The sequence below is a fragment of the Panthera tigris genome, chromosome F2, assembly GCF_018350195.1.
Source record: "Panthera tigris isolate Pti1 chromosome F2, P.tigris_Pti1_mat1.1, whole genome shotgun sequence".
In the NCBI taxonomy this organism is placed as follows: Eukaryota; Metazoa; Chordata; class Mammalia; order Carnivora; family Felidae; genus Panthera; species Panthera tigris.
In genome coordinates, this window is record NC_056676.1 from 56,632,451 (window position 1) to 56,652,362 (window position 19,912).

At 36.3% G+C, this 19,912-nt stretch overlaps 1 protein-coding gene across 3 annotated transcripts in view; it reads right to left on the reverse strand.

Moving 5' to 3' along the window:
- CSMD3 (CUB and Sushi multiple domains 3) overlaps positions 1-19,912 on the reverse strand; it is a 1,242,212-nt gene that overhangs the window by 235,845 nt on the left and 986,455 nt on the right. For all 3 annotated transcript variants that reach the window (XM_042973241.1, XM_042973240.1, XM_042973239.1), the window contains one exon: positions 12,091-12,207. In XM_042973241.1, the coding sequence (XP_042829175.1) occupies positions 12,091-12,207 (117 nt within the window). The remainder of the gene's footprint in view (positions 1-12,090; positions 12,208-19,912) is intronic.

Below are 19,912 nucleotides of genomic sequence, written 5' to 3' on the forward strand. Positions count from 1 at the left end.
AACTATGAATACATTTAGAAAACTGTTTTTTTTTTCTTTTCATAATTTCAAATATTCTCCCATATTGGGATCTTAAGGGAAGACCATCAAATTTACAGTAAAATTTTGTAAGTATATGAATATTTGAGTTTATCTAAGGAATTATTTTGTAATTAAATACAAGTATGGGAACAGAGTAGAAAATAATTTTCTAACATTTGTAGTGACTGAAAAATGAGAAGTGCCCTCAAAAGTACCTATGGAACTTTCATGATAGAGGTGACAAAGTTAAAGATGACTACCCAGGACATTCTGATGCATTAAAAATCAGAAAAGAAAACGAAAGAAAGTTTAAAAAGGGGAATGTAGAACAAGACTGTTACATAACTTATTTTACTTTTTCAGGAACACACAAGATTCAGAATTTATACTAAATTTATAGCCATTTTTGTAATTAAGTAAAATTACACAAAGCCATGTAATTCTATGATCAGACTTGAATTTCAGAATGGTTGGTAGTACTTTCCTATATTTTACTTCTCTAGCTGCCAATGCATACTCTTTGAATTTAAAAGTAAATTGCCCCCATTTTTTTTCTTTTTTTTTTTACTGGGCAGGTCCTTAGAGACCATTGAATCAGAGCTTCTCATAGGTCAAACAAAACAAAACAAAACAAAACAAAAGAAACAACCAACTGAGGTCCAGAAAGCTTAAATAACTTACTCGAGTTTACACTACCTACAGAGGCAGGTAAAGACCACAATTCAGACCTTTGGTCTCCCGGTTCAGTTTTTTTTCCAGTTTTCCGCAATAACTGTCCAATCTTCTCTTCAGTTTATTTTGGTTGCCATCGTTGACCCTATGACTCTGAACTTTAATTCAAAATAATCTTCAGCAATCTGATGCTAATTGGTACTAAACAGACTGATGGGGGCAGCCACAGAATTCATCATCTTGATAAAATACAGCAAAAAATAAAAGTGAATATGAATGGGAAAAATACTAATATAGTGATACATAATCACCATTTAAACAAATTATTGTAAAATGTCTAGACTTATATTTCTGCACTATATTTTTCAAAGTTTTCTCCTGAATATTTAAGCATAAATTATTTCCTATAACTGATTTTTTAAAAAAATGAGAGAAATGTGAAACATCAACATTGACACCCAGTACACAATCAATGCAAATATACACTTATCATAATGACCTAATAGATAATTTGGCAGCTATTTAAAAAATTCAGGTAGGGGCACCTGGGTGGCTAAGTCAGTTGAGTGTCTGACTTCAGCTCAGGTCATGATCTCACGGTTCATGGGTTCGAGCCCCGCATCAGGCTTGCTGCTGTCAGCACAGAGTCCGCTTTGGATCCTCTGTCCCTCGTTCTCTCTGTCTTTCCCCCGCTTGCGCTCTCTCTCTCTTTCAAAAATAAAGAAACCTTAAAAAAATTCAGCTAATAACATTCTAGAGCATATTATAGTCATTTTCTTGGAGGCTGAAAGGAAATAATTTTTTAAGTGGAAAGAGAACATAATGGCAATAGGAAGTGATGATACATGTCAATGTATTTAAGATATGATATTATATAATTTAGAAATTGCAGTTTTCTACATCAGTTTTTATTAAAGAGGCTAAAGGCCTGTGTTGATGTTTGCTGACAGATTTCCAGCCACAGTGCTCCCCTTCCTCCTCTGCCACACAGCTGAGCAAGCAGATCACAAAGCCTGAGTTCTTCGTTCGGCACTAGTGGGAGGGTGAAACCACCCTAGCACTGAATGAGCACAGGAACCCTAGCACCACCACCACCCTATTACCCCAGCAGAATTCCAAAGTCCATCTTGTTTCCCTGCTCTCTCGTGCCATTCTGGACGTGTTTGGAAGCCTGTCCTCCTCCCCCTGGAAAGCCTCATTATGTGAGTGATAAAAGTTTTCATGGTCCCTATCGTTGGTGTGGTGCCATCTGTCTTAAACTCCAAACCAACTGTAGCACAAACTCAACAAGGGATGCCATGAGGAGGTGTCCAGGAGATGAATCACAGGACTGAGAGTCTGTCTTCTCTTGCCGTGGTTTAGTAACTGGCTCCTTTACCCTCTACCAATCTTGCACTTTGAGCTCTGCTGCTTTGTACTGTATTTGCTGAGTTCTACCGAATCTTCGTCACAGATTTAATCAACTCACACCAGAAATTTTGACAACTGTCATTTAGAAACAAGAGTTAAGGCTGTCCTTAAATTGACCACAGTACCACCGTACCATGTCTGGGGTGTGTCTTAGCCTGGTCCTATCAGTATGCCTCATGTGGAATTATGTGTCTTGACTCCAGCATAAGCTGTGACTAATGCAAAGTTCAGAGGAACACTTTTCCTTTATGACTGTTGATTGTGGTCCTTCTCCCATAGAATTCTCAGGAAAAGTACTGGTACCCTGTGCAATACATGGGGCTGTTGAGTGGCCAGTCGTGTGGAAGGGCAGTAATCACGTCGCACGCTGAGGTCTACACTCCTAAAAGCAGCTGATTCAGTAAGACTCCGTGAAAATGTTTTCATTATCACTGCTGCCCGGATTTTTTATAACAAGGATCCTGATCCTAGGCTTATGTAGAAATAAACAAACAAAAACACATGACAGCCATGTGGGAAAATTAAAGAGATAATTCAAACTCTGCTTAAATTCCAGATCCTTAAGCCCTATAAAGAAACAATTGTTGTGGGGGAAGCTCTTAACCCTCATGTTACAGATTTGACACTTTCTAGACAAACAATGTTATAAATACAAGCAGGGTAAAGAGGTTCCCTCTCCTCCAAACTATATCTAGTTAACCATTAAACAAACTAGATATAAGGTAAGGAGGAGACAAAAAAATTGAAAAAGAGATCCACAATTTGACCCAATTAGAAATCCAAAATTTACTACAAGACTTAAAATGTCTCTAATTGTCCTTTGCACCTCCACAACATGGAATTCGAGTTAATTTTAATATCTACTGAGATGCACCAACTAGCAAACCTTCATGGCCTTATACAATTATAGAGGTTCAAATTATAGTCCTTTTTGGGATCTCAGTAAATTTAAAGAAGGGCACACTCTATAATATAAAGGAGTTATGAAATATAAAATGTGGAACAAAGAGGTATGCATTATCTTAATCATCAGAATTATTGTCCTGCCTAATATCCCATAGCAGTCATGGAAACTCTAATCAAAAATGTACTAAATTAAATTATGTCTTTGGAATTTATAGAAGGCTTGCCATACTGAGACACTATGGGCCTTTCTCCATAATTAAAATAGTTAATGTGGTCCAATATAAGTTAAAACAGAGCCTTCAAAGACTGACACCCATCACAAAAGATTTATTTAGAGAAGGGTGTTTATACCTAATATTTATCCATTTAACAGACCAATATGGTTGTCCTTAAACCTGGGAAAAATGAATGGTACCTCATGGTGGATTACTGCAACCATGGTTCTGTGGTTCCAACCATTAAAATCCCCATAATCAATATCATTGTAATTACTGGTTCCATCTAATCATTATCTGGTAAATATTTTGTTACTATTTATTTGGCTCATATGTTTAACACTGATTTCCAGACTCAGAGCCATAGTTTGCCTTTAGCTATGATGAAATGCAACACATTTTGACTTCAGCTTCGATGGGACACCTCTACCTGGCTGCCCACAAGGTCTTCAAAAAGCTCAGCCATTGCTCACGTCTTTGTTGGCAAAATTATCAGTGTGTCCAACTTTCTTGAGGAGCACAGGCAATGACATCACTCTTACGACACCTTCCTTCATGGATATTCATTTGCCACAATCATTCAAGACATACAAATACAAAAGAGCTCACAAATTGTGAGGTTCCATTTACCTACATATAATAGAAGGCCCTGTCACCTCAGTTAAATCCCTAGGAATTATTTGGTCTATTTCTGACACCATTAAGAAAGAAAAAAAAAAATCTAAAGATTTTATTTTTAAGTAATCTCTACATCCAGTGCGGGGCTCAAACCCCCCACCCTGAGGTCAAGAGTCACACACTCCACTGACTGAGCCAGCCAGGTGCTCCAAGAAAGAACTAATGACACATGGCAACACAATGTTAAAACAGCTCAAATGTCTTTAGGAATTTTTGGATTTTGAGGGCAACATATTCCTAATTTATAATTTTACTTAAGGTAATTTATTCTGTTTTTAGTAAACAGGCCTACCTTGAATGGTGCCATTTACAAAACTATCTCTAGACCCCTGAATTATAATAGAACAAGTGCTGTCCCTTAGAGACTCAATTACTCTAGAGGCTTTAGCAAGTTCCCTCATGGCTCTTGGAGTCTCTGGACTCCCTATGATAGGCATAAGTTGCCCCTGAACTTCTGATACAAGAAGATTCCCCTCTAAGTCCCATGCTATTGCAGTGGCAATGCTGCATGGTGGGATCTCCTAGAAAAAAATGCTCTCAAAGGCTCTGAGTCAATGGCTCTCTATATTCAGCTGCACATTGTGCCTTGAGTCTTGGAAGCAGTATTCTGCAAGTTCGGTATGGCTACTAAAGCCTCCTTGCTAAAAATGCGAATTATACCTACATATTAGAGCTAAAACTAGGCCCTTTGACCTACCCCAACCTGCATGAAGGTGTGGCCTTTCTGGTCCTTAATTCCTTGCCAGATGCCATGCTTTTGCAGAGGTTCCTCTTCCGAATCCCTTAGCTCCCTGAGTAGCCTTTGGAGATCAACTGAGTGAATAGTAAAGTGAATCTGTATATGTCAGACAGTATAACCAACATCATCAACATGATGAACACCCTGGAAAACTGCTTCTTTTAATACCTTAACCGTGATATCCCTGATAAAAGATTCACTGATTAGTACAACTGCCCAAACTTTGGACAGTCACCCTTCACTGGACGTCATAGTTAACAAATAGCCCGGGTGAACGTGTCTTAGACCCTTGAGCCATTGCCAATTATCTGAGCATATGGTTGCCCCTTATGGGGTAAACACTTCTGAGAATTTTGTCTCAGACACTCCCTAAATACAAATTGATGCTACACATATCTCCACACATACTAAAGCCACCATACTAAGACTTCATCAAGATACTTGGCATCTTTTTTAGAGCTCTCGTAGTTACCGACAGCGATCAAGGCAACCATTTCACTTCTCACAATACAAAATGCTGAGCTCTGCAACAAGACATTCAATGGAAATATCATGTCCCTTAAGTCTCTGGATACAAGCCTTATAAAGTGACAATGTGATTTAGACAAGTTAAAATATGACACATTTCACTTAAAAAAACACCAAGAGTGAATTGTGATAAAGTCTGATCCATTTTTGATGTTTAATCACTGGCAAGTTCCAAGCAATACCTCTTCCACTTCTCTTTTTGCCCCTTATATGGGGCAAGCTAATAAGAAAGGCAGGGTACACTTTCCTTTAGACAAATGGGATTTTCAAATCACATAAGTTCTGACTATTGTGAGGGAGCTTTCACTCTAGCACCAGAATAAAACCCAAAGCCAGTCAGCTTTCTTTGTTTCCTTAAGCAATTTTGGATCTCACTGGATCCAATTCTGGATTGTGCTCTGCTCTTCCCAGAAAGTCTCATTATTATAAGTGATACCTACATCTTTTCATACCTTCTTAGTGCATGTGTGGTGTCATAAGTCTTGACATCCAAATCAAATTTGGATGGGGGATCCTGGTCTAGCTGGTGACTAAATATGGTTTCATCTAATTATACTTGTGGTACCCAAAGAATTAAATAATATAAATATAAATACATACAATAATGACATTTCCTTACTCTCAAATGTTGGGCTCAAACCTAAGGGTTTCCTCTCTTATAGGCATAAAATTAACATACACATCCCTCCATATTGACATTAACAGAACCATAAGTTTTTTAAAACAATAAGAGAGCACACTTTTCTTTGTAATTGTTCTATATATAACAAATAATGATAAGTGGTAAATACACACTTTGAATAAACACACATTTTGTGAACATTTGTCATTTTTAAAGAAGTGAACTCAACATTTACAAAAGACTAATCTTTGATTTTGATGCTGGTGTCATACATTTTAAATATAAAATATAAAAAGCCTTTATCGACTGGAAGAGTTCATTCATTATTGAAATCTTCACATCAGGAAAAACAGAATGCCAGTAAAATGATTTACTGACCTAATGAGCATACAAAAATAATCTCAAAACCATTTGTCACTATAATATGGGGGAAAGTAGTGACAATAAATTACTGAATTAAGTATAAAGTCTGGTGATGACAACATAAATTCTGTAAGGGATGCTGAATAAAATAGATAATTGAAAACCACCTAGATATAAGATCAAAAGACAAATGGGTGGATATATGTCTGAGTTTTAAAGGACAATATACACGGAGTAAAAAAATGGCTATTAGTTTTAACACAAAAGATGAGAATAGTTGACTTTCCATCCATATCTCAAAACTACAGTAGTACATATTACAAAGTCCAGATACCCACAAGTAATCCTTATATATGTATATATATATATATATATATATATATATATATATATATATATAGTGTGAGCATGTATACATCTTAGTTCCAATCCACTGCTTTTGCTTTTTCCTTCTAAATGCTAAGGAGATCTGAATTTTTAAATACTACCTTTTATAGACTAACAGTTAATACAGAAAGGTGAAAGATATGATATTACAAAAATAAATTGCATTTAACAATCATTATGTAATAACCTCAATATATAATATGGAAAGGAAATACTAAATTGAACAAATATAATAAGAATTAATGAAATATTCATTATCTAATCATTATCAGTGTTGTTAATATAATATCATGGTATAGTCTGAGAAAAAAAAACAATTATAACCCCATATTGAAGGCAACATCATAGGGAAAGATGTTTCTTAATGGACCTCGAGGAAACATACTGTACTGAAAGATAGGAAAAATAGCAGTTGTGAATCAGAAAAAATACAAACTATGAAGAAGTAGGAAAGAAATTCAAGGTGGTGTCAGCTACTTAAAACAAAACAAACAAACCCCAAACCTCTCTCCCAGCAATAAACAAAGGTTTTAGTAACTGTCTGTACCCCCTGTACAGAGTAGACCAGCCTGACAACTTTGTGTGATTTAGGAGTTCATGAACTTGAAACCTATACAACCAAGAGACTGCATTAATAACAGAAGATACAGAGAGGGCTGACTAACTGGGAAAACTAAGAAGAAAAACCCGAGAAAGTTTTCATGCATACTTCCAAGATTCCACGTTTGAAAGCCAGTCTTGGGGAAAAGTAAGTTTTGTCCTTGATAAATAGGCAATCACGGTGGGCCTTTTAGGAGGTGAAACTATCTGGAAGCCCAAACACAAAGTTAAGTCACCACAGACTATTCTGGATATCCTCAAGGTGATTTTCATGTTGGAATTCTCCAAGAAATCTAAATGTCAGTTTGCATTCTACACAGCTAATATTTGATACATGTTTTATAGGATAATTTTTGTCTAAGATTTTCTACATAAAACTCTGGTAATACAGTTCATCCTCTGTAGTGGGTTGAATAGTGTTCCCCACCCCCCAAAATGTGTATCTGCCTAGGAGCTTAAAATGTCATTGTATTTGGAAACAGGATCTTTGCAGATATAATTAAATATTAATATGAAATTATACTGGATTAAAGTGCACCCTAAATCCAACACATGGTGTCTTTAAAAGAAAAGAGGACAGAGATACATGCAGAAACAGAGGAGACACACAAACAGGGCAAAGGTCTTGTGAAGACAGAGGCAGAAATTAGTGATACAACTACAGCCACAGAATGTGAAGGGTGGCTGAAAGCCACTAGAAGCTAGGAAGAAGCCAGGAAAGATTCTTCCCTAGGGCCTTCAGAGGGAGTGTGGCACTACTGATAGCTTGATTTCAGAGATCTAGCCTCCAGAACTGAGAGAACAAATTTCTGTTGTTTTAAACCACTGACTTTGTGATATTTTGTTAAGGCAGCCCTCAGATACTAATACATTCTCTTTTACACATAATCCCTGGAATGCAAGGAATGGGTGACGGAAGGGATAGAAGGGGGCGGGGGGGGGGAGTTTGGAAAGGGATAATCATGTCAAGGAGTGATATTCCATGTGAAACCAGTTTAGGTATTATGTAACTAGTTATGAACCATTTCTTCTGAATTATAGTTGAAAGAGGACTTTCATCTCCTTTAACCATTTTAAGCATCTTGTTTTACCAGCGGGTCCGTCTAAAATCTTTAATTTTTCCTTGTCTATTGTGTCTTTCTCTTGGGCTTTAAAGTAAGAAAATTCCATTATATTCTATCCCAAGAGAAAACAAACATAAACACTAGCCTCTGACTTGCCCCCCATTTCACTGCCATCCTAGCTCCTTCTTTTTTTTCTCAGCCAAAATTGTTGAAATAGAAGTCCAAACATTTATTCTCCAATGTTTGTAAGTCCTCACTCCATACAACTTGATTTTGGCTGCTACACTCTAAGTATAAATACCTATTAACAAAAAATTTTTCCTCTAACAATGGCAACAGTTTTCTTATGTTATAAAGCATCTTATCTATATCAAAGTCAAAATTAAAAATCTGCCTTGCATGTTTTAGCCCTTAAAAACAATGCATTGTAGGAAGACTTAAACAGTAAAACCATAAAGGGGAGACACCTGGTAATTAAAAATTAAAAAATGAAGGAAAAATAAAACATATTTTATTAAAGGTAGGGTATTTTTAACCCAAAAATCCAAGTGAAATAGTTTAATTGTTAGAAGGAAGTCAACTATCAAAAAATGTTATCCAATGACCCAGAATTATTATATTTCTACATATATAAAACAACCATAATCCTGCAGAATGAATATCACCAAAGAGACCCTAATATCTGAAGTTCAAATGAAATCCAATGACACTTATGAAAGCATTAGGAATTGACAATTTTCTTATCTATAAAAACTGAAAGATAGAAATTGACTGGCAAAATAATACTCACTCAATCAACTGGTAAAGTAAGTTCATATTCTGTTCGCATTTAACCGATATGAATTCAATTCTACACTGGGCAACAATAAATAAATAAAAGTAATGTGGTACCATATGAAAGATCAAGCTGGCTCATCTGGTATTATCTAAAGAAACAGTCACCTGTTCTGACATTAGAGGATAAATGTCCTGTTAAGAATTATTCAGTGACTACATGGCTCATGCAAAATTATGTAGATGATTTTTATGGGCGATTTAACATATTCCATGTGTAATGTTGATTATATGTGATTTTCTCCTTATATAACTTTAGAACCTTAACCTTTGTTAAGCTGCTATTCCCTTGAATGAATTGAGTGTATCTGACAGATATTATGCTAAATGATTAAAAAGTGAAATTCTAAGAGTGTCAGCCTATAAAAGATACAGAAGAAAGAATGATTATATTTTAAGATAAGTGACAGGAAGAGAAAAAGTGAGAACTGGTACATTATGAAGTGATACCAAAGAGTCATAAAACAGCTCAAAGTGGAACAGAAGGAAACTGAAAATGAGAGGAGGAAGAAGAAGCAAAACAGAAATTTGATTTGTCGATACTCAACGACTATTGCTTGATCATCTCACATTTAAGAGGTAAAAGTAGGAGTAGGAAGAAGTTGATGATAAGTATTCATTTAATTCGTCTACTCTGCTCCCAGAAAACTTTAAGGTGTTATTAGGTGATTAGATACCCACTGAAGGTGTAAAACAAACTATTTGTTTTTATGCTTTAATTACATAATATAAATGTTTTATTTTTAGCCATGTTACTCTTAAGACTAATAAATCCAGAATCCAGGTCATTTTATTTCAACATTTTTGGTAACTGGTGGCAGGACCTCTACAAATGTGAACATAAATAAAAGTGTGTGTGTATGTGAATCTCTGTGTGTATATGACTTAACTACGTGTTATTACGCAATCATGTACAAATACTGTATCATTTAATTATAAATTAACCCTATGAGGTAGACATTTATCACCTCTATTTCAGAGAGGAGAAAAGTAAAATTCAGGCTAATGATGGGACTTGTCTAAGTGAAAAAGAGTAACGAATTGTGCTCTGAATCCAGAAATCTGACCTCAAAGTTGGCGTTTTTTAAACTCATAACGAACATGAACTATGTGAGACATCTTTTATAAATATACAATCTCATTCATCCTTCCCAACAACTTTACTCTGTAGACAAAATGACCCAACTTTACAAATAAAGAAACTGAGTCTCAAAGAGTTTATGTAACTTGTCCAAAGACAGATAGGTACAAGATGTGACAGGCTGAAACTAGGACTCCAAGTTTGTTTGGCTTCTTATGTAGTTTGAAATACAGAATGATGTAACATTTACACAAATAAAATCAGTTTCCTTACTAATAAATGAAAGTACATTTGATTTCATCCACAAATAATCCAAGACTTGTTTAAAAATTAATATTAAAAACCACTGATTATCAGTTGCATTGTTTACATTAAGAAGTCTACATTTAACTTACATTAAGTCTGCTCGAATAGATTCCATTCCCTAGAAACCTATTAATTTATTTTAATCAGTACTTTTCCTTCTCTTTTTGAACATCTAGAGGTTACTATAAAATATGTCTACGTATCAGGAAAGGAAATGCCTGTGTTTCCTTTTTCATTTTTCTTGGCTACATGACATCCCAAGAATAGATTATAGTAGAACAAATTAATGACCTATAAAGAGAACTGAGGTAACCAGGCAATCTTCTGGGTCATCACTGCTAGGGTTCTGTCAGCATCCATGCAACATTGTTGGCAGCTGGACTATAAACCCCTCTTACAAGAAAAAGACTATTTTGAGGCACAAGAGGAAAAAAATAAATAAACAATTAGGGTGGATAATGTTTTTCTTTCTAAACCGTCATTCTCTTCTCGAAGAGTTCAACTCTGATTTAACCAATCAATATGCTAGGAAGAAGAAATATTTTGTAGAGTAAAGAAATAGCCACCTTGCTAATGCTGGCCTCACCATTCTATTTCAAGGTTAAATAAAAGGTTTAGTATTTCATTTTTGATGACAACATTCTCTCAAATAAGTTGAAGATCTTGGACTTGTTTCGAAAGAGAGAGAAGGAGGATATATGGGTGATATCAGGTTATAAGAAATTGGACTGGAAGCATCAGCTTATTTTATATATCAGCAGAAACGTTAAGTCAAGATGTGATCCAAAAATCTTGATATGATAAAATCCATGTCCTTCTGCTAAAATACTTTGTCATTCAGACCCAGACATTCATAACAGCTACGGCAAATCCTTTACCATGTAACACAATGCTATAAATCTATATTGTAGAAGTCTGAACTTTCAGCCTCTCTCCCATACTTTACTGCTCACTAAATTTCCTTTGCCTACCCATCCATAAACAGAGCTTAACCTGGGTGAGATCCAGCTGGATCTCAGACACAAAACCTTTAGAAGCCAGGTAAGTGACTTCTAAGACTTGTGATCAGGGAGATGTGAAGGCAGCAAAGGACACATTGTCTTCTCAGTGCCAATGCAGAACAGATTGTCAGGTTGACAAGATGAGCTGAAATGTCCTTTGCTGTCTTTCTATATTCATTGCTGTCCCAGAAACTAGGTGCTTGAAACCAAAATCGTTTCTTTCTGCAAATGTGTTTAAAAAGTATACAACAATATGATTGGTTTGTACATACTTTGCCATTATTATAATAGTTCTGTATTTGACTGTATGCATATTTTGCAGAGCACACTTTGCTTTATGCTCTGGTAATTTCCCATTTTATATCATTCTGACATGAAGGCACTTGCAAGGTTACTGGATGTACTTATTTTTAAAAATTAAAAACAATCCTGTTTTCATTTTTATATTGTTGTTCACCTGTGTACTTGACTGTAAATTCAGATTGAGTAAAATGACCTCAAAATTTTATTATTACAAAGCTACTATCTAAAAAGAATTGCCGAGTAAAGTACTTTATGAATAGTGAAAATGTTCATAAAAAACTAACATTTTTGAATAGCACATATTGAAAAACAAAGGATGTCTGGAATGAAATACTACGTGATGAGATGACTATTACTTACCAAACTCCTTGGGAACTGCTATCGAATAAACACAATTATGCCCCACACTGTAATTTTTGGGATAGTTTGGTGATAGGACGGTGCCTTCTGAACCCGTTGAACGACTTCCACAGGGTGCTGGGAGACAGAAATGACAAAACATTTTTAGAAAAGCTTTACAAAAATCACACTGTGAATGTTTTCTTGATATAAACATGATGGTTATTGAATTTTAAGGTATTTGGTTTATTTCCATCTTTTAATAAGATCCACCACTGTCAAATATCTTAAAAACAAATTGTGGACATATGTGACTACTGTAGCTATTCAGATTTACTCTTCTCAAACACAGTAATATAAACGTGACATAATGGTGCTATCTCTAGAGGTAATAATGGCGGCCCTGCTTTCATTTATGATAAAAGCGCAAAGGAAATTTTCTCTTATATAATGATGAGAAATTACATATGCAGGTGGGAAATTGTTGTACTCACTGCCAGGCTTTGACATTCTACTCAAAATCAACCTTGATTATGCTGCCACCAAATTAAGTATTTTTATACACGGGACAGGGACGGCTGTACAAACACATTCACCCACTCATCTAAGTAAAATACTCTCTCACCAACCTTTATCTGTTTATATGATTTACATTTGAATCGTTAGAGTTGCTGATGGTGCACAGAGGCAGATTTTTTTTTTTTTGCTACCTCAGCCCCAAATGTGCTATGTTCCTAAAAGAGGTGAAACCAATGTTTCGGGCAAATTTGTAGATGATGGTTCTGGTGTTCACAAGATAGGGGGGATACCTTAGGCTTTATAGTTCTGAGTTATGAGACAGACCCAGGCTAATGATGGAGATTTAAGTATTGAAAACATAAAGATGATAGCTGATATTCTCTAAGAAAATGATGTCACCCAGAAAATTATACAGAATGAGACAAGATGGGCAAAGAGGAGGTCTGGAGAATGCCAAGGTGTAGGATCGCACAGAGGGTGGCTACAGTGAATGTAGTCCCATGGAAGCCACTGGCGAAGAGCTCCAATTAAAGCAAAGTGTTCAACAGGGTTAAGTGTTGCCAAGTGGTAATAAAAGAAAAATGAGTCAGTGGATTTGGCGACGTGGAGTATCACAGAGTAGGGGCTTCTTCTCCTGGCCCATGATTGCTTGAGGAGGGATTCTGTTTAACCGCTGGCTGGCTGGTTCCACCCTTACTCCCAAGGTACAATGAGCTTTCCAGACTGATCAGCCCAGGAGGGGAACTTCAACCTTACTCTGGGCTGGGGGCCATTCTGCTTAAAGAACATATTGGCCGGTCTCCTCCTCTGCAGAGTCAGTATTACAGGGCAAGTCTGCTGAGAGCGTGGCCATGGTTGTTGCAGGACACCCGTAGCTGCGCAGGATGCCTGTTGTTTTGGCCCCTCTGCTTTTATCAATATTAAAGCTAACAGTCTGATTTCCTTCAGCCTATCCCTTAATTGGCTTTGAATTTGTGCAGAGAGGACTCCCCTCAAGCAATGGGATTTTGGCATTGTTAATACAGCAGGTTCAACTAGAGCAGCTTTTTGCAAACTACAGCCAGCAAACCAAAGCCAGGCGGTCAGGAGAGGGTTTTACATTCTTAGAGTCACAAAACAAAGTTTTGAGTTTGAGTACGCGACAGAGACATATGTAGCCAACAAATCCCAAAATACCATCTGGCGCTTTACAGAAAAAAGTTTGCTAACCCTTGAAGTAGAGTAGAGGGGTGGTAGCTAGATAGTAGCTGGATGAAGAGTAAGTATGTAAAGAAATAGATGTAATCAGAGCCTTAATCATAAACAAAAGGAGAATGTGGGGAGTAGTCAGGGGAAGATGCAAAGCTGAGCGAGTTTTATTACTGTTTTATTTAACGGGGAGGAAGGAGTCATTGCAAAGGGAGAATCAGGAGCAGAACTAGAGTCTAGGAAAAGGTAAGATAAAAAACCAAAGTGGAGCCATTTCACTTTTGAAACCATCAGTGACATTCCCCTGTGACCTGAGGAAAACAGATGGACTAGAAATACATAGGTTTAGGTTACATGCTGGGAATTTATTGGAGTTATTGCCTAATTTTCCTTTTCAGTGTTTGTTCGTTTGTAGAGAAAAAGCATGAGCCTGGGAGGGGCAGAGAGAGAGGGAGATAGAGCATCCCAAACAGGGCTGGATTTCACACACCCTGCGATCCTGACCTGAGCCAAAATCCAGAGTCAGAGGCTTAACTGACTGAGCCACCCGGGTGCCCCCTGATTTTCCTTTTAAAGACAGCTGGGTGCAGTGTTGTTTTAGGTGACTGGAGAAGAGTCATGATAGCTTGAAAAAGTAAACACATTTGATGGATTCCTGGCCAGAGTTTAAAATATATCAATATACTTAAAACACATACATACAACACAAACAGTATCTTGTATTGTGTTGGGTGGCTAATGAATGTCCTGCCTTTTAATGTTCTGTAAAATGGTAATATACAGTTAGGATTAAGCATACTAAAATTAGAACTCCCCAGAACAACAACAAATTGACAGTGGTGATGATAACCAAAGATGCATTGCTCTCGTCACTCATCATTGTTTGAGACGAGAGTGGTCAGGTGTATTCTTCGTTCAGCACAGATAACTTTATTCAGCTGATATTACTGATGAGAAAATCATTCAAGAATGAGTATTACGATTTATGTTAACTTTCCTTCTGATTTTAAGGTGCTCCAAAGTTACAACACTTTGAATGTATGTGACAATAGCTCTTATTTTCATATTTGGAAAATATGAATAGAAATGAGAGCTTTTCGTTCAAGTTCAGCTTTGTGACTTAGTCATGAACATTCTGCTATTCCACATGAATATGCATCTGACAACCTCAATTTGTTTTTTATAGTTTATTTTGCATAATGGACATTTAGGACAGCTATTTCAAAAAGTATCATTTATAAATATAAAAAATGTGAAGTTGTTTTTTAATCATTGATGAATATAAGGTTGCAGTATAGTCACCTGTTCTTAGGGTAACTAATACTGTATTAGATTCTGTTATTTGTCCTCGTATCAATAATCTGGGGTTCCTTCTGGTCAGTGCTTACAGCATGTCCTAGTTTATAATCACTTATGTTGAATACTGTAGTGACTGAAAGTATTCCGTGTAGTATGCAAATAATATAAATAAGGGAAAATTAACTGTGCTTTGAGATAGAGATTTATTGTAATCTGTTCTATGTTTACAAAAATTTAAATGGAATAATGACTAAGCCAGAACAACTTTACTAATTTTCCTAATATTGGTTCCTAGAAACTTTTCACATCCTCTCTTCCTGTTTTAATTTCATCATACTGGTGGGTATAGGAAAGGGCAGCCTTTATCTTTTTGGCTCTGTTCACAATCAGTAGAAGTTAGGAGCCAGCCAAGACTTTGAATTCTATGCTTATTTTTGCCATTTTACTTATACCAGTGGGCCATTTGTCACACTGGCTGTGTTTCTCTGAAAGCCCATATCCCTTGTAATGCATTTAATGTAAGAACTCACCTGTACCAGTTCCTGATTATAACTTATTTGATACATATGACAACTGCTTAAATCTATATTTAATAGCATTGTTGTAGAACACGTGAATTATGAAAAGAAAAGGTTCTATAATTAAGTTTGGAACATACGTGGATAAAAGAAAAAGTTCTTTATGACTTCACTGATACTTTAGTAAGGTCTAGGGACTGTCATATTCATTCTTACAAACTTATTTGATCGTGGAGACTGTTTCAGGGTAACATCTCATGGGACCAATGTTCCTTAGAACACCCTTTGCAAAATGCCAGACTGATGATTCCAAAATGTGCTATCACTTTGGTAATAATTCTCACATTTATATTATTGTCTATAATTGATTAGAATTTTGTAGAACCAAAGAACCGTGTTTCAATGTATGCACGGAGAGCCAAAGTACTTTAAAGATTTAAAATGTCAAACTTAGCCTATTATAACATACCATTACGCTTGACACTCTCTCCCTGACTCTTGGGGTCCAATACACCATTGATTTGTTGCTTGTACCTTTACGTAGCTTATCAGTCTCTCTCTCTCTCCTCTCTGCCACTGAAACTGCCACAACCCAAACTCCCAACAGTTTCCACATGGGCTCTTGGAAGAGACAACTAGCTCTACCGATCCTTGCAAGTTCTCACCGCTGCTAACGATGTTTCTGACAGACACGTCTTATCGTATTTCTCTTCTCTTCCTGGAACAGTTCTGATAAACAGTGGGTTCTCCATAAATGTTTGTGGGAGGTTGAAATGTACTATGCTTATCATACCAAGCAGGCTACTATAAACGGTGTTCCATAGACAGCACGTACATGAACATTTCATTTTGTAGAAATTTTTCCAGAAATTCACTTAAATCCAAGACAGAATTGAAACATACCCTCTCAATAAATCCATATTAGCCTATTTCTGTGATTGAAGTCTCCGATTGCCAGGAATCACTGTTGCTTTACATTTAGAGGCAATATTATGTAAAAGATGTGTATCTTTAAGCATTGAAAATATGCTCAATGATAGGATTGAGTTCCACTGAGGGAACAGCAGACTCATGTCTACCATTTTACAGTAGCAAATCCATGCTAACATTTAATTAGTCTGGAACATACCTTCACTGAGTGAGTGAAATCACTCACACTGTTTAATTTCATGATTTTTCTTGTTCTCTCTCTCTCTTTTTTTTAATGTTTGTTTTTTTTTTTTAAATCCTCTTTGCCTGAATTTATATGGATTCATTTGTATCGGTACAATGTGCCCAGACTGCAACTATACTGTATGTGCTTGTTTTACTCTTGCAAGAAGAAAGGATGAGGCAGTAAACAGACGTGGTATTTCCAGGGACATCAGGGGATGAATCTGTAACTGGATTTTAAGGTTTCTAGTCACCTAGTGAAAAGGACTTCCCCTCTAAGATTCGATCATGTGTGCAGGAGGCAGGAGGAGGGCTGGAGAAGAAGAAGAAGAAGGAGAACAAAGGGTAACTTCCCAGTGAAACAGAAGGATCTCAAACCATTTTTATGGAAGAGGTCCTACTCGAACGTCCAACATATCTTAGAGACTGCATAGTACGCTCAACACAGCCGTAAGCTACTTGCAATTTCAAACCTTTTTGGTTGTGTAATGTATAATTTATTATCAAATATACCTTATCGTGAAAATTATTATAGAATATATAAATTTTTCTCAGAGGAATGTTGGGTACTTTTAAAAGTGATTAATTCTTGTGGGTCACAAAAAGAGCAAAATACTATATTAAATCAATAATTTACTAGATGCGGCCTGTGCCTCCTTCAGTTGGAGAGAACTGCTGTACTTTTGGGAAAGTGCTGGTCTACTTCTGGGAAATTACTTATGCCCTGATGTAGCCTGATTGAATGTCACAAATCAAAAATCCTGGGAGAAAAAGGGTTTGAAAGCTGTATCTGCCACCGAGTCTTTTTTTTTTTTTTTTTTTTTTAAGCTAAGTCCTTTCATAAGCCTTAAACTTTGGAATTGAGTTTGTAATGCAGGCAGCTAATATTCCCAGTATTGACTTCAAGATTAAAACTACTCTTGCTTTGTTTGAAACCTGTTCTTAGTAAAAAATAGCTTATTATTCAGCCATTGATTTCATGCTTTGCATCATGTCTCCTAAATAAATAAGCATTTCATTTTGTTTATCTGTTAGATGATGTTCCTCTAATAAGGCCATTTTGTCATAATGGTAGTAACTATTTCTTTAAATTATAAACGATTACCTTAACTAACTTATTTATTTTGATTTTCATTTTCTTTTGCATTAGTTCTGATATATTCACATTCATTTATCTGGAAAACTAAAGATAATATTGTTATGAGTTTCCTATTGTCTCATCTATTCGCCCAGAAGAAAAAAAAAGCAAAAATCAGTCTTTACTACTTGTGAACTAATCCTTTGTTATAATTCCACACCCCTGCTTAACACTAAAAACAAACAAACAAACCAACAAAAACAAAACTCCATCTCAATGCTGTAATCGGTGGCTTGTAAACCACTTTAATCCCTCACTAAGTAAACTTAGTAGGAGATGTCCTTCTACATCTGTCACCTCACCGATTGCCTGGACTCACTCATTTGATTGTGCTGCCTGGAAAGGTATTCCCTTCATGCACCAGTGCTCTGTGAGCTGTGTTCTCCATCAGAGTGTATGTTCTTAGAAGAAGAAGAGTCATCCTAGGACAAAGACCTCCGAAGAGCTATATTCATTCCTTGGATGGGTCTGCCATGCTACCATATATAAATTCTCATAGAATGGATGTTAGTAGTTCATCTGTGATACCTATGTCACTCATTTTCAACCTCATTTTCAAGATTGACGTATGATGTATACAATTGAGTGTTATTGTTGTGGTTGTTTAGCATATTCACAAAGTTGTGGACCACACCTCTACCTAATTTCAGAATATGTGTCATCCTCAAAGGAGTTCCTGTACTCATTAGCAGTCACTTGCTATTCCCTATGCTCCCAAGTCCCTAGCAATTGCTAGGAAACTGGATATGGAAAGACAAGTTCTTAAAATAATTTTGGTTGAATTATTGGTGCTGTTTAAAAACTAAAATTCCTTTTAATTGCTTAGTTTATTATTTCTAAGTCATTGATTTTAAGTGATGGCAATCTTTTGTTGTTTAAAACATACTTTAAGACAGCTAGTATATTAGCACAAAATGAGTGTAGGGAAAAAAAATCCTCTGTGACAATTTCTTACTCCTACTGGATCGCTACACATTGATTTCTCAGGAAAGTCTTCTCTGTCTTCCAGATTAGTTCAGAGGATCCCATCATATAGCATTCCATTACTTTCAAGGCACTTATTATAACTTGTTTTATATTTATATAAAGCCACTTATTTGTATGGCCTTTTGATTAGGGTCTGTCTCTATCACTTAACTCCAAATGTATTAAGCCAAAATTTCCATGTCTTTTTATGCACTACTTATAATTCTGGAGCTTAGCAGAGTGTCTGTTTATTTAATGGACTTGTAAGAAATATATGTCATAAATATTAGGAAAAATAAAATATACAGTATATTACTATCTTGCTGCTGACTAAATGCACAGAATGTAAAACTCATATTTTTCAAACCACTTGCTTAGGGTAGCATAGCAAGTGCAATATAAAAACCCAAATTTTTGGAGTCTGCAAGATCTAGTTTTGAATTCCAGCTTCACTATTTACTGACTGAGTAGCCTTGGAAGAGAGGACATTTCAAAGTGGAACCAGATCTGGTATATGGTGAGGCTTAGACAAAATGAATGAAACAACTCTCTGGCCCCACAGAATCTTCTGGAGGTAATATGTTGAGGGTTTCATAAAGGCCTTAGGAAGATGAACTAATCTCATCAATCCCAGAAAGAAATACAGAGTTTAGAGAAAGGACAGGAGGAAACTTACCTGGTGTTTCTGCCAAACTCTTCCCTTGAGAGAGAGGAATGCCATTTAAGCGATTCTACCCAGGGCATTGTTTCCCTCTAGGAAGAGCCAGTGGTTTTTATTTTCCTCTCCTCTTCATTTCCCTAGGGATGAAGACCAGGGTACTCCAACCCAAAGGAAGAGGAACCTACAACTGTAATTTAGCTGTTTTCTCAAGGAGTGGCGGGGGTTGGGGGGCTGTCACTGTGCCCAGCTGTTAACAATCGGTGTGGACATAGTCCTCTACTCTTTGGACTCTTTATGCTTTAGAAGGCCAGGGAGAAGCAAGAGCCAACGTTAATAGTGAAAAGGAGGTGAAATTGGCCTGTCTTCTCCTTTTTCTTACAACTCACGGGTTCTTTTTCTTGT